At 40.4% G+C, this 24,988-nt stretch overlaps 1 protein-coding gene across 2 annotated transcripts in view; it reads right to left on the reverse strand.

Annotated features, from left to right (window-relative positions):
• The window catches only part of LOC118399926 (glutamate receptor ionotropic, delta-1-like), a 464,169-nt gene that overhangs the window by 199,863 nt on the left and 239,318 nt on the right, over nucleotides 1-24,988 (reverse strand). For both annotated transcript variants that reach the window (XM_035796154.2, XM_052476005.1), the window contains exon 3: nucleotides 18,523-18,807. In XM_035796154.2, coding sequence (XP_035652047.1) covers nucleotides 18,523-18,807 — 285 coding nt within the window. The remainder of the gene's footprint in view (nucleotides 1-18,522; nucleotides 18,808-24,988) is intronic.

A 24,988-nucleotide genomic window follows, 5' to 3' on the forward strand; every position in this document is an offset into this window, starting at 1 on the left:
TAACATGTTCTATTACTGTCATCTGATGAAGATTTTCAAAAGGTTAGTGCATTATTTTTCTTTTAATCCTGCGTTTGTTGATTGCATATTTTGTTCAATTTGGCTATTCAAATTAGCTGTGTCTTTGGTGGTAGTTTGACATGAATATGTGCTATGTTTTCGCCGTAAAACATTTTAGAAATCTGACTTGCTGGGTAGATGAACAAGGTGTTTATCGTTCATTTGAGCTATTGAACTTGTTCATTTCCCTAAGTTCCTCTTTGTGGCACCTGACCACACGACTCAACAGTAGTCCAGGTGCGACAAAACTAGGGCCTGTAGGACTTGCCTTGATAGTGTCAAGAAGGCAGGGAAGTGCTTTATTATGGACATACTTCTCCCCATCTTTGCTACTGTTGTATCAATATGTTTTGACCATGACAGTCACCTCAACTTGCTCAATTTCCACATTATTCATTATAAGATTTAGTTGAGGGTTAGGGTTTAGTGAATGATTTGTCCCAAATACAGTGCTTTAAGTTTTTGAAATACTTAGGACTAATTTATTCCTTGCCACCCATTCTGAAACTAACTGCAGCTCTTTGTTAAGTGTTGCAGTCATTTCAGTCGCTTTATTAGCTGACGTGTATAACATTGAGTCATCCGCATACATAGACACACTGTCTTTACTTAGTCATTAGTAAAGATTGATAAAAGTAAGGGGCCCAGACAGCTGCCCTGGGGAATTCCTGATTCTACCTGGATTATGTTGGAGAGACTTCCATTAACCTCTTCAACCTATGGGGGCGCTATTTCATTATTGGATAAAAAAACATGCCCGTTTTAAGCGCAATATTTTGTCACAAAAAGATGCTCGACTATGCAGATAATTGACAGCTTTGGAAAGAAAACACTCTGTCCAAAACTGCAAAGATATTATCTGTGAGTGCCCCAGAATTGATGCTACAGGCGAAACCAAGATGAAACTTCAAACAGGAAATGAGCAGGATTTTTGAGGCTCTGTTTTTCATTGTCTCCTTATATGGCTGTGAAAGCGCCAGGAATGAGCCTGCCCTTTCTATCGTTTCTCCAAGTTGTCTGCAGCATTGTGACGTATTTGTAGGCATATCATTGGAAGATTGGCCATAAGAGACTACATTTACCAGGTGTCCGCCCGGTGTCCTTTGTTGAAATTGCTGCGTAATCTCCAAGCTGCTCACGTTCATTCATGTGATTGAGACAGAGAGGAGAATTCCAGGAACGATATATCATGAAGAGATATGTGAAAAACACCTTGAGGATTGATTCTAAACAACGTTTACCATGTTTCAGTCGATATTATGGAGTTAATGTGGAAAAAGGTTTGGCGTTTGATGAATGAATTTTCAGGTTTTTTTGGTAGCCAAACATGACGCAGAAAACGGACCGATTTCTCCTGCACAAATAATCTTTCAGGAAAAACTGAACATTTGCTATCTAACTGAGAGTCTCCTCATTGAAAACATCCGAAGTTCTTCAAAGGTAAATTATTTTATTTGAATGGTTTTCTGTTTTTTGTGAAAATGTTGCCTGCTGAATGCTAACACTAAACGCTAATGCTAGCTATCAATAGCTATCAATACTGTTACACAACTGCTTGTTTTGCTATGGTTGAGAAGCATATTTTTGAAAATCTGTGATGACAGTGTTGTTAACAAAAGGCTAAGCTTGAGAGCTAGCATATTGATTTCATTTCATTTGCGATTTTCATGAATAGTTAACGTTGTGTTATGCTAATGAGCTTGCGGATAGATTTACACAATCCTGGATACAGGTTTTTTTTTTAGCTAAACGTGACGCACAAAATGGAGCGATTTCTCCTAAACAAATAATCTTTCAGGAAAAACTGAACATTTGCTATCTAACTGAGAGTCTCCTCATTGAAAACATCAGAACTTCTTCAAAGGTAAATTATTTTATTTGAATGGTTTTCTGTTTTTTGTGAAAATGTTGCCTGCTGAATGCTAACGCTAAATGCTATGCTAACTATCAATGCTGTTACACAAATGCTTGTTTTGCTCTGGTTGAGAAGCATATTTTTGAAAATCTGAGATGACAGTGTTGTTAACAAATGGCTAAGCTTGAGAGCTAGCATATTTATTTCATTTCATTTGCGATTTTCATGAATAGTTAACGTTGCGTTATGGTAATGAACTTGAGGCTGTATTCACGATCCCGGATCCGGGATGGCTCGAAGCAAGAAGTTAAAGAACAACCTCAATGTTCTGTAAGGTAACTATTTACCCACAATATAACTTTTTTCAACATTTTACTAAGGGTTGGTAACAGGCTGATTGGTTGGCTATTTGTATTTCGACAAATATGTATTGATACTGTAAAAACGACCAGTCAGAGAAATGATGGGTTCAAAGTGCCTTAAATTGTATTGCATTTCAGTCTCTTAAAATTATTTTCTATTGCTTCACTCATTACAATCCATGCTCCCTCATGACATTCTTACATATCAATATGTAGAATTCGAAATCAAGGTATTTGACACTTTAATAATAATAATAATAATGCCATTTAGCAGACGCTTTTATCCAAAGCGACTTACAGTCATGTGTGCATACATTCTACGTATGGGTGGTCCCAGGAATCGAACCCACTACCCTTGCGTTACAAGCGCCATGCTCTACCAACTGAGCTACAGAAGGACCAATGGTACTAAATGTAAATGGGTGCACTTTTCATTCCTGTAAAGACTTTTCTGCAAAACAATGACTCCTCAATGTACTATTCTGTTCCACTATAATTACTTTGTCAACTCCTTACTCCTAGAGGGACTCAAGCAAGCTATACATTTTGCTGATTTCCCACGCCAATACAATTTAATTTAAAGGGGACCATGCATTAAAACCCAGAGGCTTATTTCCCAACAAATAGAATAACCTAATGGGACCCTATCATGGGATAAAGTCATCAATGTGTGCAAATAAAATAAGTCAGTACGTCATGATAAAGCAATCAGCATTTCAGATTGAACCACTGTAGCAAGTGTCTTGAGGAATAGCAGGTTTACCATGTCTAAAAATGATAATGTGGCAAAGCTCACATGTGCCTTGCTTCCAGTGTGTAAATGGTTAGCTTCAGCTCTCTCTCTCTCTCTCTCTTTCTCTCTCTGTTTCTTTCTTTCTTTCTTTCTTTCTTTCTTTCTTTCTTTCTTTCTTTCTTTCTTTCTTTCTTACACCACAAAATACAGTTCTATACAAAAATGGATACAATACTATCTTTCACCGCGCCTCTCTCCGGTAGCCTAGTGGTTAGAGCGTTGGGCCAGTATCCAAAAGGTTGATTATGGCAGCCCCTCGCACCTCTCTGATTCAGAGGGGTCGGGTTAAATGCGGAAGACACATTTCAGTTGAAGGCATTCAGTTGTACAACTGACTAGGTATCTCCCCTTGTCCATGTCACTCTCTCCCACTTTGTAATCAGTCCATATCCTCCTCTAACCTTTCTCTTGCTCCAACTCTCTTTACTTTGCTCATTATACAAGCCCATAGCACATTCCTCTGTTTGCCTATGCTCATCCACTCCTCATCTGAAGAGGGGCTACGCATTAAGACCCATCTCCTGCAGTGTGCGGCAGCTAAATCAATCTCCCACCTAATACCAGTCTAATATCTCCTCCTCTGAGAAGAGAGCAGGCCGTAAAGAGGGCAGTGACAGATGTCCCACTTCACACTCATTATGGAGCCCAGATAATCTCGACACTGCCCTGGGAGGAACATGGTGCATTCAGGGCCCGTTATGATTTACTGCAATAGATGTGAGTTTATGTAGGTGTTATACACTGACTGTACCAAACATTAGGAACACCCCTTTTCCCATCAGAATAGCCTCAATTCATCAGAGCATTGACTCTACAAGGTGTGGGATGCTGGCCCATGTTGACTCCAATGCTTCCGACAATTGTGTCAAATTGGCTGGATGTCCTTTGAGTGGTGGATCATTCTTGATAAGCACAGGGAACTGCTGAAAATGGGAAAAAAAACAGTGTGCCTGGCACCTACTACCATACCACGTTCAAAGTCACTTCAAAGTCACATCAATCTTTTGTCTTCCCCATTTACCCTCTGAATCGCACACATACACAATCCATGTCTCAATGATCTCAAGGCTTAGAAATCCTTATTTAACCTGTCTCCTCCCCTTCATCTACACTGATTGAAGTGGATTTAACATGTGACATCAATAAGAGATTAGGGTTTTCATTTGGTCAGTCTATATCATCATTTGGTCAGTCTATACTCTGGACCCAAACTGCTACAGACCTATATCTATCCTTTCATGCCTTTCTAAGATCTTCGAAAGCCAAGTCAACAAACAGATTACCGACCATTTCGAATCTCACCATATCTTCTCTGCTATGCAATCTGGTTTCAGAGCTGGTCATGGGTGCACTTCAGCCACGCTCAAGGTCCTAAACGGTATCCTAATCGCCATCGTTAAGAAACATTACTGTGCAGCCGTATTCATTGATCTGGCCAAGGCTTTCGACTCTGTCAATCACCACATCCTCATCGGCAGACTCGACAGCCTTAGTTTCTCAAATGATTGCCTCGCCTGGTTCACCAACTACTTCTCTGATAGAGTTCAGTGTGTCAAATCAGAGGGTCTGCTGCCCGGACCTCTGGCAGTCTCTATGGGGGTGCCACAGGATTCAATTATTGGACCGACTCTCTTCTCTTTATACATCAATGAGGTTGCTCTTGCTGCTGGTGAGTCTCTGATCCACCTCTACGCAGACGACACCATTCTGTATACTTCTGGCCCTTCTTTGGACACTGATGTTAACCAGTTGAAGCTATGGGGGCGCTATTTCATTATTGGATAAAAAGACGTGCCCGTTTTAATAGCAATATTTTGTCACGAAAAGATGCTCGACTATGCATGGAATTGACAGCCTTGGAAAGACAAAACTCTGACGTCTCCAAAACTGCAAATATATTATCTGTGAGTGCCCCAGAACTAATGCTACAGCCGAAACCAAGATGAAACTTCAAACAGGAAATGAACATGATTTTTGACGCTGTGTTTACTAACGTCTCCTTATATGGCTGTGAATATGCTGTGAACGAGCTTATGCGCTCTGCCGTTCATCCAAGATGTCTGCAGCATTGTGGCGTATTTGTAGGCATATCATTGGAAGATTGGCCATAAGAGACTACATTTGCCAGGGGGCCGTCCGGTGTCCTTTGTTTAAATCGGTGCGCAATTGTCAGTAACACTCATTTTGCCATGGGATACAGACACAGAAGCACACTTCCAGGAACGATACCACATTGAAGAGATATGTGAAAAACACCTTGAGGATTGGTGGTTGAAGATATCCCTCTAGTGGTGTGGGGGATGTGCTTTGGCAAAGTGGGTGGGGTTATATCCTTCCTGTTTGGCCCTGTCCGGGGGTGTCCTCGGATGGGGCCACAGTGTCTCCTGACCCCTCCTGTCTCAGCCTCCAGTATTTATGCTGCAGTAGTTTATGTGTCGGGGGGCTAGGGTCAGTTTGTTATATCTGGAGTACTTCTCCTGTCCTATTCGGTGTCCTGTGTGAATCTAAGTGTGCGTTCTCTAATTCTCTCCTTCTCTCTTTCTTTCTCTCTCTCGGAGGACCTGAGCCCTAGGACCATGTCCCAGGACTACCTGACATGAGGACTCCTTGCTGTCCCCAGTCCACCTGGCCATGCTCCTGCTCCAGTTTCAACTGACCTGAGCCCTAGGACCGTGCCCCAGGACTACCTGACATGAAGGCTCCTTGCTGTCCCCAGTCCACCTGACTGTGCTGCTGCTCCAGTTTCAACTGTTCTGCCTTATTATTATTCGACCATGCTGGTCATTTATGAACATTTGAACATCTTGGTCATGTTCTGTTATAATCTCTACCCGGCACAGCCAGAAGAGGACTGGCCACCCCACATAGCCCGGTTCCTCTCTAGGTTTCTTCCTAGGTTTTGGCCTTTCTAGGGAGTTTTTCCTAGCCACCGTGCTTTTACACCTGCATTGTTTGCTGTTTGGGGTTTTAGGCTGGGTTTCTGTACAGCACTTTGAGATATCAGCTGATGTACGAAGGGCTATATAAATAAATTTGATTTGATTTGATTTGATTTGATTTGATTGGTTCTAAACAACACGTTTGCCATGTTTCAGTCGATATTATGGAGTTAATTTGGAAAAAAGTTTGGCGTTTGGATAACTGAATTTTCTTTTTTTTTGGTAGCCAAACTTGACGCACCAAACGGACCGATTTCTCCTGCACAAAGAATATTTCAGGAAAAACTGAACATTTGCTATGTAACTGAGAGTCTCCTCATTGAAAACATCCTAAGTTCTTCAAAGGTAAATGATTTATTGAATGTTTTTGCTCGTTTTTGTTAAAATGTGGCCTGCTAATGCTAAAGCTAAATGCTAATGCTAAATGCTAACGCTAAATGCTAAATGCTAGTTTGCTATGTTAGAGAAGCATATTTTTTTAAATCTGAGATGACAGTGTTGTTAACAAAAGGCTAAGCTTGAGAGCAAATAGATTAATTTAATTTAATTTGCGATTTTCATGAATAGTTAACGTTGTGTTATGGTAATGAGCTTGAGGCTGTAGTCACGATACCGGATCCGGGATGGCTCGACGCAAGAAGTTAACAACCCTCCAGGCAAGCTTCAATGCCATACAACTCTAATTCCGTGGCCTCCAATTGCTCTTAAATACAAGTAAAACTAAATGCATGCTCTTCAACCGATCGCTACCTGCACCTGCCCGCCTGTCCAACATCACTACTCTGGACGGCTCTGACTTAGAATACGTGGACAACTACAAATACTCAGTTGTCTGGTTAGACTGTAAACTCTCCTTCCAGACCCATATCAAACATCTCCAATCCAAAGTTAAATCTAGAATTAGTTTCCTATTTTGCAACAAAGCATCCTTCACTCATGCTGCCAAACATACCCTTGTAAAACTGACCATCCTACCAATCCTCGACTTTGGCGATGTCATTTACAAAATAGCCTCCAATACCCTACTCAACTAATTGAATGCAGTCTATCACAGTGCAATCAGTTTTGTCACCGAAGCCCCATATACTACCCACCATTGCGACCTGTAGGCTCTCGTTGGCTGGCCCTCGCTTCATACTCGTCGCCAAACCCACTGGCTCCAGGTCATCTACAAGACCCTGCTAGGTAAAGTCCCCCCTTATCTCAGCTCGCTGGTCACCATAGCATCTCCCACCTGTAGCACACGCTCCAGCAGGTATATCTCTCTAGTCACCCCCAAAACCAATTCTTTCTTTGGCCGCCTCTCCTACCAGTTATCTGCTGCCAATGACTGGAATGAACTACAAAAATCTCTGAAACTGGAAACACTTGTCTCCCTCACTAGCTTTAAGCACCAACTGTCAGAGCAGCTCACTGATTACTGCACCTGTACATAGCCCACATATAATTTAGCCCAAACAACTACCTCTTTCCCTACTGTATTTAATTAATTTATTTATTTTGCTCCTTTGCACCACATTATTTTTATTTCTACTTTGCACATTCTTCCACTGCAAATCTACCATTCCAGTGTTTTACTTGCTATATTGTTGCAACTGCGTTCTTCGTTTGTGGAAAGAGAGTCGGACCGAAATGCAGCGTAGTGGTTACTCATGACTTTAATAGAAAAAGTGACACATGAAATAACGATACAAAATACAAAACAACAAACGGAACGTGAAACCTAATTACAGCCTATCTGGTGAAACTACACAGAGACAGGAACAATCACCCACGAAATACAAAGCGAAACCAGGCTACCTAAATACGGTTCCCAATCAGAAGAGACAATGAGAATCACCTGACTCTGATTGAGAACGGCCTCAGGCAGCCAAGCCCATACAACACCCCTACTCAGCCGCAATCCCAATAATACAAAAACCCCAATACGAAATACAATAACATGTCACACCCTGGCCTGACCAAATATATAACGAAAACACAAAATACAATGACCAAGGCATGACAATTGTATTTACTTTGCCACCATGGCCTTTTTTTGCCTTTACCTCCCTTATCTCACCTCATTTGCTCACATCGTATATAGACTTGTTTATACTGTATTATTGACTGTATGTTTGTTTTACTCCATGTGTAACTCTGTGTCGTTGTATGTGTCGAACTGCTTTGCTTTATCTTGGCCAGGTCGCAATTGTAAATGAGAACTTGTTCTCAACTTGCCTACCTGGTTAAATAAAGGTGAAATATATAAAAAAAATATATAAAAAAATCACGGATAGCAGGTGTTCTTAATGTTTTGTATACTCAGAGTCTATGCACATCCCAATGGCCTTTCTCAATACAGTACAGTGCCTTGCGAAAGTATTAACTTAAGGGGGCTGAATAATTTTGCACGCCCAATTTTTCAGTTTTTGATTTGTTAAAAAAGTTTGAAATATCCAATAAATGTCGTTCCACTTCATGATTGTGTCCCACTTGTTGTTGATTCTTCACAAAAAAATACAGTTTTATATCTTTATGTTTGAAGCCTGAAATGTGGCAAAAGGTCGCAAAGTTCAAGGGGGCCGAATACTTTCGCAAGGCACTGTATGTAGATAGGTTAACTGTATTTCGCATATCCAAACTTTTCAAAGTAGATGTCCACTGTCTTAGTTCTACAGACCTACAGTCTCTGCTAGTTTTCTCTTCTTCCTGGTGAGTAATTGATTGACAATGTTTGTTGCTGATAAAATCAGAGATAGAAACCAGCAAAAGTTTCAATCCTAATGGACTGAAAAGAGTTATAAGAAAAGTGACCAGATTTGACTTCCACTGAACACACAATAATGGTTTATTATCATGCATTCAACCCCACCAGGGACATTCTTTCCTCTTGAAAGAGTCCCAGCGCAGATCCAGTACAACATGCCCTCTAAACTGTCTCTCGGTCATGGTCAAAAGCTAAATGTAAACACAGCTTCATTTGATTCACCGCATGAACTCACCCCGCTACCTTTAATTTGTCTATGTCACTTCACTGCAAACATTCCACTGGGCGCAGACGTCACTTCAACATCTACCTTTGATTTACATTTGGTCGAGTTGTCGAATTCTATGTGAAATGAACAAAACATACATTTCACCATGACATTGGATTTAGGTGAAAAGTTGGGTGAAAAAAACGACAACATTTCTTTACACTTTTCCAAATCCAATCACTTTTCCACTTTTATTCAACATCATCACATTTAATGTTTTTGTTCAAATGACGTGGGAACGATGTTGTTTCAACCAGTTTTTGCCCAGTGGCAAACAAAGCAGAGTAGAGGAGAAGGTACGATGCATGATTCACTTCTTTTGCCGACTCTACAAAAAGCCGTGATCCGTAAAAGCAAACTGAAAGAAGTTTGTTTTTCTGTTGAAGAGTTTAAAATAGTTTTTCCTCTTTCCTCCTCAACATTGACTCTATCTGTGGAGTTTTCAAAGTTAAAAAATAGCAGAAACATCAGTGTACTCTCTGTTGATGATTGATCGTCCAAGACCATGGATGAGAGTTGCCGCGATAGGACAGTATTGGTCAGACAGTTGCTATTTATGTAAAACTCTTGTAACTCACTGTGTCTTTATTTCACCTACTGTGCATCCCTGCAATCCTGCCAATCTGGAGAAATGCAGGTCAAATCCAAAAAACAAGGAGCAGCATCATTCTCCAAATGAAAAATTGTTTATACAGTATAGGCATACGTGGGATTACCATCTCCTTTGCATAAACATGCAAGAAAATATCATTTTCAAATGATGATTCTCTGGGTGGGACACCATTCTCCTAGTGCTCATAGGCCAAATAATGTGGAAGCTATCGCTAACCGAGCAATACTCACATGAACGAAAAAATGATGAGTTGAAAATGCAAAATGACAAATGGAACAAGATAAGGGAAACAGAGAGGAGACATTTAAAAGGGATGCCATTGATGCATTCATGTGAATAAATGGGCATCACTAACAAACATACTTTAATGCTGTCTGAGTTTAGCCCAGAGGACACAAAACCAGCTGCTTGAACAGCAATAAAAGCGAACAGCCAAACAGTCAGCTTGACATTACTGTAGCAACTGTAGTCCAAATACAACATACACTAACTACAGTATAGCATCTATGGACAAACTCCCATTACAGTCCATTACAGTCCAGTCCTCTGCAGACGTGCACCGTTACCACAACAGATTCAAAGCTGAGATAGTTTGTGAGATAGCTGAGATAGCTCGTGAAGTGGGGCTTTAGGCTATCGATGCTCCATGAATTCCTCCATTCCAACAGAGTACATGCATGAGAGCTGTACCAAATGCTATGGAGGTATGGGCTATGGACCAAAGTTTGATATCAAACATTTGTTTGATATATTGTTACCGTGATTACAGATAATCATGAATGAAACGTGAATAATGATGACTGTTAAGTTACAGGGACATAAATATCATACCCCCCCCCAAAAAAAATACCAACCTCTCCTATTATTGGTAATGGTGAGAGGTTAGCAAGTTTTGGGGGCATGATCTTTGTGCATCTGTAACTTTCTCAGTCATCGTTATTTATGATACATTCATGATTATTCGGAATCATTTTAGCATACACATTAGCGTAGATGTGTTCAAAAACATATTCTATAGTTAATTACAATAAAATGTACCACAAAATGACACAATACGTGATTTACCATTCATTTCTATTGACACAACATAATCCGAAACACAACCAAAACAAACTGCATATGCATCCAACAAGTTTTTAGAGTAACAAGTGTGATGAAGTCATTGTGTGCTAGGAATATCGGACCAAATACTAAACTTTTCACAAGATTATTTTTACCAAATACATATGACAACACCTTTTCCCCCGCAGCAGACTGAAAAGATTTAACATGGGTCCCCAGATCTTCAAAAAGTTATACAGTTGCACCATCGAGAGCATCCTGACCGGTTGCATCACCGCCTGGTATTGGAACTGCTCTGTATCTAACCATAAGGTGCTACAGAGGGTAGTGCATACGGCCCAGTACATCACTGGGGCCAAGCTTCCTGCCATCCAGGACCTATATACTAGGCGGTGTCAGAAGAAGGCCCAAAAAATAGTCAAAGACTCCAGTCACCCAAGTCATGAACTGTTCTTTCTGCTAACGCACGGCAAGCGATACCGGAGCACCAAGTTTAGGTCCAAAAGGCTCCTTAACAGCTTCTACCCCCAAGTCATAAAACTTCTGAACAATTAATCAAATGGCCACCCGGACTATTTACATTGCTGCTACTCACTGTTTATTATCTATGCATAGTCACATTACCCCTACCTACATGTACAAATTACCTCAACTAACCTGTACCCCTGCACATTGACTAGGTACCGGTACCCCCTGTATATAGCCTCGTTATTGTTATTTTATTGTGTTGCTTTTTCTAAAAAATGTACTCTATTTCTTGAACTGCAGTGTTCGTTAAGGGCTTGTAAGTTACGGTAAGGTCTACTACACCTGTTGTATTCGGCGCATGTGACAAATAACATTTTTTTAATTTTTATTTTATTTGATATACCACAGCTGTCTTCATGAATCTTAACGAAAGGATTAGCCTATCCATACCGTATGTAATGACATACATACAAACTGACAGTATCTGGGGAATGTGTGTGTGGTGTTAGATAATGTCTCTGATTAAATGTATTCTTTTCTTGGTGACCTGAACATTGATTGGTTATAATCTAGTTGTCCTTTCAAGAGGAAGCTTCTTACTGTGACTAAAGACTGTAACATGACCCAGGTTATCACTCAACCAACACCACCGAGAGCATATACCAATAGTGTTGGATCTGTGACATCCACTTGTATTGATAAAATATGAATTAACACTGCAGAGCTTTGCTCTAAAGCAGTATCAAATCCCATTGGCTGTAATGACCATAACATTGTGGCAATAACAAGGAATGCCAAAGTGCCAAAGTCAGGGCCTAAAACTATTTAGAAGAGATCATACTAAATGTTTTTTTTTTTTGTAGAATATGTTAAAACAATTATGATGGTCTGATGTGTATAAGTAGGATAATCCAGACGACTTGGGAGTATTTGTAAAATTATTCTTGCCAATTGTTGACAAACATGCACTTGTCAAGAAACTGTGAAAACTGCTAGAGCACCCTCGATGATGCATTTAAAAATTATGCAAAAAAGGTGGCAAACAAGTCATCAGGCTGCTCAGCTGATTGGTTGGCATACTTTGAGAAATTGAGAAAAGGTGTGACTAAAGTTCACTGAGATGTGAAATGACAACAGAACAGTGAACCATAATATTTGTGTATCGAAGATCTAATAATGAATGAGAAGGATTGCTATTTTGAATTTGGTCAAGTTTGCGTGGAAGAGATGGAAAAACGATTGTTATCTATCAAAAATGATAAACCGCCAGGTATAGATAACCTCGATGAGAAACTGTGTGTCCACAGGCATGGAAGGTAGCTTAAGTAATTCCACTGCCTAAAAATTGTAAAGCACCATTTGCTGGGCTCTAACAGCTGCCCAATCAGTTTGCTGGCTGTTCTTAGTAAACTGATGGAGAGGATTGTGTTTGAACACATGCAATGCTACTTTTCAAAGAACGACGACTGATGTTCAGCATGCATATAGGGAAGGGCAGTTAACTTGTACTGCTCTGACTCAGATAAACGGATAAAAAGATTATAGTTGGAGCTGTATTGTTAGATTTCAGTGCAGCCTTTGATGTTATTGATCATATGTTATTTGTTACTGAAAAAAACTCACTGGTCATGGCCTTACCTCACCTGCCATCCCATGGTTAGAGAGCAACTTATCAAATAGAAGTCAGAGAGCATTCTTCAATGGAAGCTTCTCCAACATCATATATGTACAGTGCAGTATCCCTCAGGGTAGTTGCCTTGGGCCGTTACTCTTCATTTAACAAATGATTTGCCACTCTCCTTACAAGAAGCTAAAATGACTATGTATGCTGATGATTGCACTCTCTACACATCAGCAGCTACAGACAGTGAGCTCACAGAGATTCTTAGCAAGTCAAAATGGGTAATTAACAATAAACTGGTCTTAAATACATCAAAAACCAACAACATTCTATTTGGTTCAAATAATTCTCTCCGACCCAAACCTCTGGATTCGTGCATAAAGTGTGTGTAACATCAGATGGTCAGTTATCATGGTCAAGTCATATTGACAAAGTTGTGGTGAAGATGAGGAGAGGTATGTCTTTTCTAAAAAAAATATTTTGAGACAAAGATCAACTGTACTAGTTGATCAGGCTCTGATCTTGTCCCATCTTGATTACTGTCTGGTAATATGTTCTGGTGCAGCAAAGAAAGACCTAGAAAACTGCAACTGGCTCAAAAGAAAGCAGCACATCTTACCCTTAACTGGAAACACAGAACTAACATCAACAACATGCGTGATAGTCTTTCATGGTTGATGGTTGAGGAGAAATTGGCTACTTCTCTTCTACTCTTTTTAAGAAACATTTGTGTGTTGGAAATGCCTAGCCACTTGTAAAATCTATTTGCATACACTTCAAACCGACATACAGTACATACCCCACCAGACACGCCACTATGGGTTTCTTCACGGTACCCAAACCAAAAAACAGATTTAATGCGTCGCTCAGTTATGTATAGAGCTATGTCAACGTGGAATGCTCTGCCACCAGAGGTTACTCAGGCAAAAACAAGTTTTACTTATTTTTTTAACTGATAAAAAATGTATTGTATCACGGCGCCTTTCGTCTTTCTAAAGATCTAATTTAAATATATATATATATATATATAGTATTTTGTTATCTCGGTGTCTTTCCAATATATAACTCTTATTTAATTTTTTATTTTATTACATTTCTTCTTGTTTTTGTCTATAATGCTACTGTACTTTGTCAAGTATTTGTACGTTTTATGTGGACGAGTAGCTGCTGCATGTGCAGTAGCTAATGGGGATCCTAATAAACTGAACCACTTCAGTCCTGAGCTTGCCCCTTTTTGACAAAGCACCAGAGATACCTCATGGGAAATACAGAAGAGAAGTGTCCTTTGATGATGCATATACAGACAAATCCTTATGAGTTCTGCACAAACACAACTTCCTTTACTGTAAGGCCCACTGTTGTGTCAAGTCATTACAAGCATTGACATTCATACAGCTAACTAGATACTGTATGTTATTAGGTAATACTGTTAGGCATGGTCTTCAATGCTACAGCACCACGGTGCCTGGAGCAAGGAGGGTATAACTAATACTGTATGTTGTCTAACATCTGTCTGCACAGTGGAAGTGCAGAAAGTGCCAGTCGACTGATGACTCGGCAAGGAGAAATACAGCCTCAGCTTTTCATCAGCTGCTGCTGTATTTCAGAAGTGATATATTTACACACAGAATGTACAACTGACTCCATACCGGGAGCAATTCAAATAAACAAAATGCTTGTCACTTCCTTGTACAGCCACATTCAGATGTCATTTAGTGCTTTGTCATGACAGGATGATAAACCGATGGGTCAAGAGCTTGTTATCTGCAGTAGAGGTTGACACGGGAACAGGAGTCCCGCGGGTCTTGCAGGTCTGTGGGATTTGGGCAGGAATGGGAGTGAAGTTCTGGAGTCAAGTTCGGGACAGGATCGACAGTCTACAGGAATGAGTGGTAGAAATATGCAATGTGTGATGCATTTCATGACAAAAACTAACTGTGTGTTTAGGGCTTATATACAGTTGTTTACTTAACCACTTACACACATGGGAATCGGCCTATAGGGATACATTGAAATGTTTCGTTCAGAAAAAATCTGGAACGCATATGCATAACCATGGTACAAATGAAAAGGGAACAGTTTGGAGATGATGGTGAAATTATTAGACTGAGGTGAGGATACAACAGTTCACCTGACAAGACTGAATACAAACATTACACTGTTGATTTAATGTGAATTTTACATTTACTGTACTTTTTGCCGCATTTGTTAACAACAAAATCTGAAAATACTCCGGATACAAAAGTAATGTTACTGCTTTGATTTGAGCTCTCCTAGCTGTGCCGTTGAGGAACTAGAGCAAGCACATTTGTTGTTGTTTTGTTTGGAACAGAGCCCTGCATCCCTGCCATCACACACGTACTGTTGTTGTTTACGCAATCCATAAAATGTTCATTATAAATCACAATCTGGGTCAGGTGGGCATCATTTGAAAGCTTGTTCCATTGCCAACATGACTAGCTAAATTATAAAATACGTTCTTACAGTGTTAGGCTTTCACAAGGCAATTCAGAGAAGCAGATCGTCATTTTGGTTCGCAGAGAATGGAGTCATCTGTGCATTCAGATGCATGGTCTGCGGAACATTTTCTTCACAATACAACAAACAGGCTCATTCTGTTCAGGACATGCCAGGATATAACACCATGTCATCTTGTAACTGTACATCAAACATAGTGATCATAAACGTTGACACTTTATATTACATGATTTTTATTATATGGAAATGTAAAGTTTACATTTGGACATTTGGACGCTTGCCTGTATGACATGAAAGCGGTATTTATTATAATCTTCCACGTCTCATTTTCAAATACATCGAATCCTCTTAATTTACAGCATTTCCCTCACTCCGACAACAACAAATGTCCAAAAGTTGCTCAATTAGCGGGAGGGATGGGGCAACCTCTTGTCGCACGCAGTGCTCAAGTTCAGAATGGCTCACAGGCAAAACCCAATACAGAGCTGTGATGAACAGGCCCTGAGCTCTGAAATCATGTATAGCGTGTTACTGTACAGCCACTGCGTTCCAATTTAGGCACTTATCAGTGTCCAAATCTGCCATGTTCAACCTGTGTACAGGTACGATGTGAAAACGGTTAATAAAAGTCAAAAAATAAATAAATGGTAATTTCCCCCCTTCCTTCGGCTCACTCTCGCTCCTCCAGTTGTAGCCATGGCCACTGAGCAGTCGCTACTTTACCTCAGATACCAACATACATCAGTGAATGATACTGCCTTCAAGAGAAGTATTGAGTTAATCCAATTCTGGGTAGAAGGAATGCCTGCATTGCCAAAATCTTGTAATGTGTTTTTTTTATCAGCTGTGTGACTTGCGAGCTGAGCTGCAGCAAAACGGAGCAGTTGCTATGTCTACTCCCATTCAGAGTGGGGGGACAGACGGAGAAGCAGCTAACGGAAGAAGTTACTCTAATTATTCCAGATTTCTGTGCCAAAAAAATTAATGGGACTTGCATGCATCACTTACACATGCAGAATTACACAACCAGAGTTGTAGAACTGTGGAAGAGCTGACGCACCAGGTGTTAATGTGCTGCTTTGCTGCAGTGTCAAATGCTTTGTGAAAGACATCCTAGAGCGACAAAATGCTTTGTGAAATACATCCTAGAGCACCAAAAGCTTTGTGAAATACATTCTAGAGCGCCAAAAGCTCTGTGAAATACATCCTAGAGCACCAAAAGCTCTGTGAAATACATTCTAGAGCGCCAAATGCTTTGTGAAATTCATCCTGGAGTGTCAAATTACTCCTCAGACTACAGATAGACCAGAGGAAGTGGAGAAGACGGGGTTTTGATATGGAGAAGACGGGGTTTTGATATGGAGAAGACGGGGTTTTGATATGGAGAAGACGGGGTTTTGATACGATCACACTCAGAACATGTGAATGATATGTTCTTTAATCACTCGTCTGCACTGAGGGTATTTTGACTGTTTGGAAATGTAATTGAAGTGCTGAGTTAAAGCGTGCAACACCAGGATGTGGATGTCAGTGTTAGTGCCTCGTCAAAACTGGTCTCTTTATTCATTATTTAACACTAATGGGGCCTGGTTATATTCAGAATGAACACATTGTTTAGTCATACTTCTTGTCTATTCCTATCCCTGATTAGTTGCATCTCATTCAAACCGAATCCAATTGTATTAGTCACAGGCTCCGTAAACAACAGATGTAGACGAACAGTGAAATGCTTACACCAAATGTATTCAACCAAAATGCCATGACAAACTCTTGAGTTGCTGATGTTATAGCAGGAAAATCAATAAACAATAGTATTTATTTGTGTCTACTGAAAGTGTGTGAAGCATGAGTCCATGATAAAGTATCCCTACCACGGGTCTCAATCTACTTTCAAACAGCTATGAATGGGTGTACAACTTCTGCACAACAGTTACTGCTCTCAGCAATTCATTGCTGATTCCAGAGTTTACTGTGTTCTAAAAGTGGATAAGAAAAGGTCTGGCCTAAAGGGAGTTATAGGTGAGATGAATTAAATAATCCAGCCAATTAAGACTAGCTTCTCCAAGCACTGTGTCAAGAGTGCAATCTATTATTACTGTTTTCCTTGTGGCCATGGGATGAAACGCACAGGCAATCAACGTTTCAACCAACAAATGCACACATGAAAAACACAAGGCCCAACCTAATCAGCATGCAGAGCACTGGCACAAAAAAAACCTCCCCCTTTGTACTGTTGGTTGAATTTTGTTAAAAAAGTAATACATACAATGACACATTATGCCTTTAACATGAACACAACCAAAGATTTAACACAACTTTTTTAGGAAATGACACAAGAATCCCCTCTGTGAGTCAGTGTATGGCTTTGACAACATGTTCTAATCGTTTTGAATCACTAAACACTCTGACCTCATTATGGAGATCCCCAGATTGACTATTTATGTGAACTGTGATATGAAGTGATTTACTATTGATATAATGCTCATACACCATGAGAACATGAAGCGATGATGTCTTATGAAGTGATTTCATTTGAATGATTTACAAACGTTGACAGGGAGTCATATTTAAATCTATGCTTCAGAAGCATCCAAAAATGACTTTATGATGAGAACTGTAATTAAAGGCATTGGAGCAAAGATCCTGGCAGTTCAGATGTACCGTTCATTGTAAAGAGTGGAATGGGAATCTAAGGTAGACAAAACAATAATTGGATGTGTGTTCCACAAACACCTAGTTGATGGGATAGTGCAGCATTTGGCAACATTTTTGTATTTACCCAGAGTCAGATGAACTCATGGACACCATTTTTACGAAGGAAGTTGAAAGTAGTTTCTGGACCTATTGCTAATAGCGTTATCACAATGAATGGAAGTCTATAGGAAGAGCAAGCATACAAATGGTATCCGTGAGTTCATCTCACTCTGGGTAAGTACAAATAAAAGGGCTATTTGCCAAAATGTCACACTATCCCTTTAAACATTGATCAGCATTGTCAACAGAACAATATAGTTTCAGGAAAAAAACTTTTCTCCTTTAAATGACTACAGGTTGGCTATCAAAACTATGGTCATCATCATCATCATCATCAACCTTGTACTGGCCTTCCTCATTGGAGAAGAGGTATTTTGAAGGTTGCACATAAAAAAACATTCAACAAAACCTGTAAAATACAACACTCCAGACTATGTTTTCCACACACCCACACATCAACCCCCACGCACCCTCTACCCCACCCCTGCTCCCCCACTCACCATAGTCAGTATCATAGAAGATGATGAACTTCTGCCAGCGCAGCTCAGTGACCAGGGTCAGCATGACGTCGTTGAGGCGAGCAGGCGGACGAGCGGCCAGGGTGTAGCTCTCCCCATCAGGGCTGGGGTTGAGGTGGCAGGAGGTGCGTGGCGTGCCCTCGCCGTTCCTCTGGATAAACAGGTGGGGTATGTGCATGGCGTCGGTCAAGGACTGGAGGGCGTTGGCGGCTGCACAGCCTGTAGACGTCACCAGAGCCAGGATGCCCTGGTTCATCAGCTCACAGGCTGAAGAGAGACAAGGACAAGAGAGGGACATGATAAGACAAACTTCAGACATTCCAATAAGGCAGCAGAGAACACAAGGGATCAGTAGTGGTCAAATGAAAGTAGTGTGTTCTGTTTGTAGAGATGACTAAGATAAAGAGGGAGATAAAAAAAAAATATGGAGATAACAAAATTCCCCCCAAAGATCAAACTCCTGGAGAAATTGGGAAGGGACTTGTAGCACAGAAAGTATGTGAGGTGAAGGGACAGAAGTTCAAGGGCAGGTCAGAGCAGGGCACAGCAGGGCAGGGTAGGACATGGGCAGGGTAGGACACAGTGCAGGACATGGGCAGAGAAAAATAGAGCAGGAGACCAGGGTATGGGCAGGGAAGGAACTGAGGGCACATACTGCCATGGGCATTGGGACAACAACAGAAAGAGGATGGGTGAAAGAGTTGGTGGGGCCTGTAGAAAAGTAAAATGTCACAAAAAAGGCACAAGTACAGTACAACAAGTTATGCAATAAATCCCTTTCTCTTTTGCATGCACCCCCTTATCCCTCCCCATCACAACGGAAACATATATTCACTGTACTCTGTCACTCAGAGTAACATACAAATCCATGTTTGTAATAGTTGGTCCAACCACCACTTCCTCCTGCTGTTTGTTTATATTTGTGTGTGCTTGGTAGAAATCAAGATACTTGTGGTTGGGACAAATTATTATTTATATTTTACAGTACTGTATAACATCTATGGCTCCAAATTTACTCTGAAATGCTGTTCATGATAAGTAATAGTAAATAATGTATGAATGTTGCGCATCTCTGTCAGTGAGTTCTGCTTATGAAGTGTTATAAAGTACTATGCTAGTTGGAAGTGTGCTTGGAGCCATTCAAAATGGTAAATAAACATTTACCAGTGCTTAAAAACTGCTGACTGCCAAGTACACAAGTCAATGTCTTTATTCAAAGATGCAATACAAATAAAATGTTCATGGTCATAAGTTAAACAAGTTTAATGTGAGTGTCCAAGCTGTAAATCTTCTAAACTTCTACCGACTCCCACCCACACACTAAACGCATCAACACATATCAACCACCTACAGTATAACCAAACAGAAGTCCGAAGTCTAATTAACAAGGGACTCTGATTCAATCTTAATAAGGCAGGAAACGTTCAATCAACCATGCCTTGGGTCAATGAATAAATAAGTACACTGACTGTACAAAACATCAGGAACACCTTCCTAATATTGAGTTGCACCCACTTTTACCCACAGAACAGCCTCAATTAGTGGGGGCATGGACTCTAAGGTGTCAATAGCGTTCCACAGGGATACTGGCTCATGTTGACTCTAATGCTTCCCACAGTTATGTCAAGTTGACTGGATGTCCTTTGGGTGGTGGCCCATTCTTGATACACACAGGAAACTGTTGAAAATGGGAAAAAAACAGTGTGCCTGAAAAACCCAGCAGCGTTGCGGTTGTTCACACACTTAAACTGGTGAGCCTACTAGTATACCCTGTTGAAAGGCACTTAAATATTTTGTTTTGCCCATTCAATCTCTGAATGGCACACATATACAATCTCAAATGTCTCTATTGTCTCATCTACACAGAAGTGGATTTAGCAGGTGACATCAATAAGGGATCATAGCTTTCAGCTAGATTCCCTGGTCAGTCTATGGAAAAAGCAGGTGTTCCTAATGTTTTGTGCGCTTAGTGTATTATCAATGCACCTGATCGTTGCATGCGTAAAGGTACTGCTCTCTGGCTCCATACGGGGGTGGATGGGGGTGCAGGGCAGGAGGAGGAAGAGAGACAGAGTGAGAAAGAGAGGGAGGGAGAGAATAAAACAAAACATGTGGATGAGTGAGGAGGAGTAGGAGTAGCAATAGGCGTAGCAAATCAGGGGGCGAGAGAGAGAGAGGGGGGAGACAGAGAGACAATGAGGGCATTTAGGTGATTGAGGGACCTATTTTCCCCGAAGCACCTTCACATGCTAATGAATCACCTGTGACCTGAATCCTCAACAGCCCAAATATATTCCCAACTGGCTTGGCACTCACAAATTCAGTTTGACAGTTCAGTAGAGGAACTCAGTGGTTGAAATTACCCAAAGTATAGTCGAGCAAAAATATCCTATTTAAAGTGAATGTTTTTCCACATAAATTGCGTTTAATTGGGACCTTAGAATATCTGTGTCGACCTAATCAAGTAACATTGTGTAGGAAGAAATGCAGCTGGGAGTTTAATTGGTAAAACCAACGCCTTTCAATATCACACCTCGTACCCTTCAGAGGAGACTGGGGAGGACCATGCTCCTCAGTGAATTTCATTAAAAAAGTTGTAATTTTTTAGATAAAACTATACTAAATATGTTCACGTCACCAAATAATTGATTAAAACACGCGGTTTTGTCATGAAGTTCTACAGTAGCCTCAGCAGCACTCTTTAGGGTAGCATCACGGTGAAGCCATAGGACAGCTTGCATTTGTCCTCCTCTGGGTACATTGATTTCAATACAAAAACCAAGAAGGCTCATGGTTCTCACCCCCTTCCATAGACATACACAGTAATTATGCCAACTTCCGAAAGACATCCTCCAACCTATCAGAGCTCTTGAAGCATGAACTGACATGTTGTCCACCAAATCAAAAGATAATGAAATAATGAGCTACAGCTAGCTAGCACTGCAGTGCATAAAATGTGGTGAGTAGTTGACTCAAAGAGTGCGAAAGACAATATTTAAACAGTTTTGAACAAATTAATTTCTTTAAAAATGAAGGAGAAGCAATAGAGAAACCTAGCTATATTTCTTTGTATTTTTTTCCACTTTCACTTTCAATTAACTAGAGAACGCAGCTAGCTAGTTTAGCCTGCTCAAACACCCATTTCAGGAGAGATGCTATGTTAGCTAGCTGGCTATGGCTATCCAACACTGGAAGTATTCCAAGTCAAGGCAAGCGTTTGGTTTTATTAATTTATTATCACCGGGACCCACCAGTGTAACTGCTAAACTGCTTGCTGACTGTACATTGTACGGCATGATTGTATCAGGTTTACTAATGTGTTAGTTCTAGTAGCTATGTTGACTATGACGTTAGCTAATATGTTGACAACGATGTAGACTGTGTGTCGCAGTTAGCAGTTATGATATGATGGTCACAGACAGCTGATATGTTGTGCACTGAAATCCACAAGCAAAGGGAAATGGTGAGAGGAGGAGAACGTGTAGATGCGAGAAGGAATTATAGAACAAACAACAATATCTTACTGTTTGTATGTGGCTGCTATGAAAGTGAACTGTGTGTAAGTTTGATCAGGTTTGTATTCATTCTGCCGATTCTGTTGAAAGATATTTCTTAAATGGAAGCAAACGGAATGAAACGGGGATAAACATACCTGAATTTCTCTTTTGCTGTTGGACTTATATCACCCTATATCAGCTAGATGCAGGATAGAGGATGTAAGGTAGTATTGAATGGGTCACTGTCTGTCACCTTAATTACTCACATTTTCTCTTGACCTGTGCACCTACGTTGTAAATTTTCATTCATAGGCTAGGTTGTAGTAAACACATGATGGGTATAGGAAACATTTTGGTATCATGTTGTAGCATTAACCTATCGATGTTACATTGAGCTGGCTGAATGGAATATGAATGACAGTCATCCAATATGCTGTAATAGAAATAACGCCATGCTCATTAAAACTGACCGCCATTGACTCCTCAATACCGGTACTCCTTGTATATAGCCTTGTTATTGTTATTTTATTGAGTTACTACTCAATTCTTAATTTTTTGGCGAATATTTTCTTACCTTTTAACTGTATTGTTGAGAAAGAGTTCGCAAGTAATCATTTCACGGTAAAGTCTACACCTGTTGTATTCAGTGTATGTGACAAATAAAATGAGATTTTATTTGACCATCCTACGCTCTACTAATGTGTCATTTTCATAATGGCATCATTTTCCCCTTCTCCCCCTCATTCTACAAGCTAATGGTGTGTCAGGAAATGGAACCAAATACGAGCACAGCCATTATGTCTACACTAAACCCCTACTATCCCAGGACATGATTTGCCCATTTTTTCCTGGAAAATAGACTATATTAATATTTCAATTCCATTACAGACAAGCCTCTCTGACGGGCAGAGGTCTGCAGAGGCGCTGGCAAAGATGATAATGATGGAATAATGACTACTAAATGTTCTCACGAGAGTAGAAAGGGGCTATCATTCATATGCTGCTGTGTATCTGACACATCATGTTCGTTGAACTGCAGGCCTCATCCGCAGGAAGGTTTTCTTACGAAAATAAATGTACACAGACTTGGATAGGTTAACATGGTATATATACAGTGCCTTTGGAAAGTGTTCAGACCAATTTACTTTTTCCATATTTTGTTATGTTACAGCCTTATTCTAAAATGGATAAAATAACAAATATTCATCAGCAATCTACACACAATACCCCATAATGACAGCGAAAACAGGTTTTTAGACATTTTTGCAAATTTATAAAAAATAAAACAGTAGTATTGAGACCCTTTGCTATGAGACTCGAAATTGAGCTCAGGTGCATCCTGTTTCCATTGATCAACCTTGTTTCTACAACTTGATTGGAGTCCACCTGTGGTAAATTCAATTGATTGGACATGATTCGTAAAGGCACACACCTGTCTATATAAGGTTCCACAGTTGACAGGGCATGTTGGAGCAGAAACCAAGCCATGAGGTCAAAGGAATTGTCCGTAGAGCTCCAAGACAGGATTGTGTCGAGGCACAAATCTGGGGATGTGTTCCAAAAACATTCTGCCGCATAAAATGTCCCCAGGAACACAGTGGCCACCATCATTGTTAAATGGAAGAACTTTGGAACGACCAATACTTTTCCTAGAGCTGGCCGCCAGGCCAAACTGAGCAAGGGCCTTGGTCAGGGACGTGACCAAGAACCCAATTGTCACTCTGATGGAGCTCTAGAGTTCCTCTGTGGAGATGGGAGAACCTTCCAGAAGTACAACCGTCTCTGTAGCACTCCACTAATCAGGCCTTTATGGTAGAGTGACCAAACGGAAGCCACTCCTCAGTAAAAGGCACATGACGGCCCACTTGGAGTTTGCCAAAAAGTCACCTAAAGACCCTCAGACCTTGAGATACAAGATTCTCTGGTCTGATAAAACCAAGATTAAAGTCTTTGTCTGAATGCCAAGTGTCACGTCTGGAGGAAACCTTACACCATCCCTATGGTGAAGCACACAGGCAAGACAATGCAGGAGTGGTTTTGGGTCTCTGAATGACCTTGAGTGGCCCAGCCAGAGCCCGGACTTGAACCCGATTGAACATCTCTGGAGAGATCTGAAAATAGCAGTGCAGCAATGCTCCCCATCCAACCTGACAGAGCTTGAGAGGATCTGCAGAGAAGAATTGGATAAACTCCCCAAATACAGGTGTACCAAGCGTGTATACCCAAGAAGACTCAATGGTGTAATCACTGCCAAAGGTGCATCAAGAAATGACTTAGTAAAGGGTCTGAAATCTTACGTAATGTGATATTTCAGTTTTTTTCTTTCTTATAAATTAGCAAAAAAATCTTGATGAGGATACCATTATGCTGATGAAATTATTGCCACAATGCTGTCATGCATCACATTCTATTGACATTAAAATGAGCCCAATCAAGCGAAATATCTTATGCTCCTTAAACTCTTAATTGAAAACATTAAAAAGACATCTGTCTGAAGGATTGAAGGCTGTTTAACAACAAACATTGTTTTGATTCAGATGTTTCCCTGCAGATGCTACTGCCACATCAAAGCACTTCTGTATGCAGATTGGGATGTGGCAAATTATTATACATCATTGCAGTCACAGGGGACATTATACTTCTGCCGAGCAATCCGTTGCAAATTATGAGATTATCTTCAATGTGTACAGTTGTAATTGGAGCATAGCAGAATGTAGCTAATGAACCTCACCAATGCTGTGGTGAGAGTACATAAATTGGGGCTGTTGGAAGAATTTCAAATGCAAATTAGATGATCTCATTTAGTGTCTCTCTCTCTGTTAACACACTAAAGTTTAATCAAAGGGGAAACCTTTGCAAAAATAACCAGTGACTGCATTAATGTTGACACCATGTACTCAGTATGTTGCACTTGCACAGTAGCTGTAAATAAAGTTAAATAGTTTAATAAA

Source organism: Oncorhynchus keta, chromosome 2, assembly GCF_023373465.1.
Source record: "Oncorhynchus keta strain PuntledgeMale-10-30-2019 chromosome 2, Oket_V2, whole genome shotgun sequence".
In the NCBI taxonomy this organism is placed as follows: domain Eukaryota; kingdom Metazoa; phylum Chordata; class Actinopteri; order Salmoniformes; family Salmonidae; genus Oncorhynchus; species Oncorhynchus keta.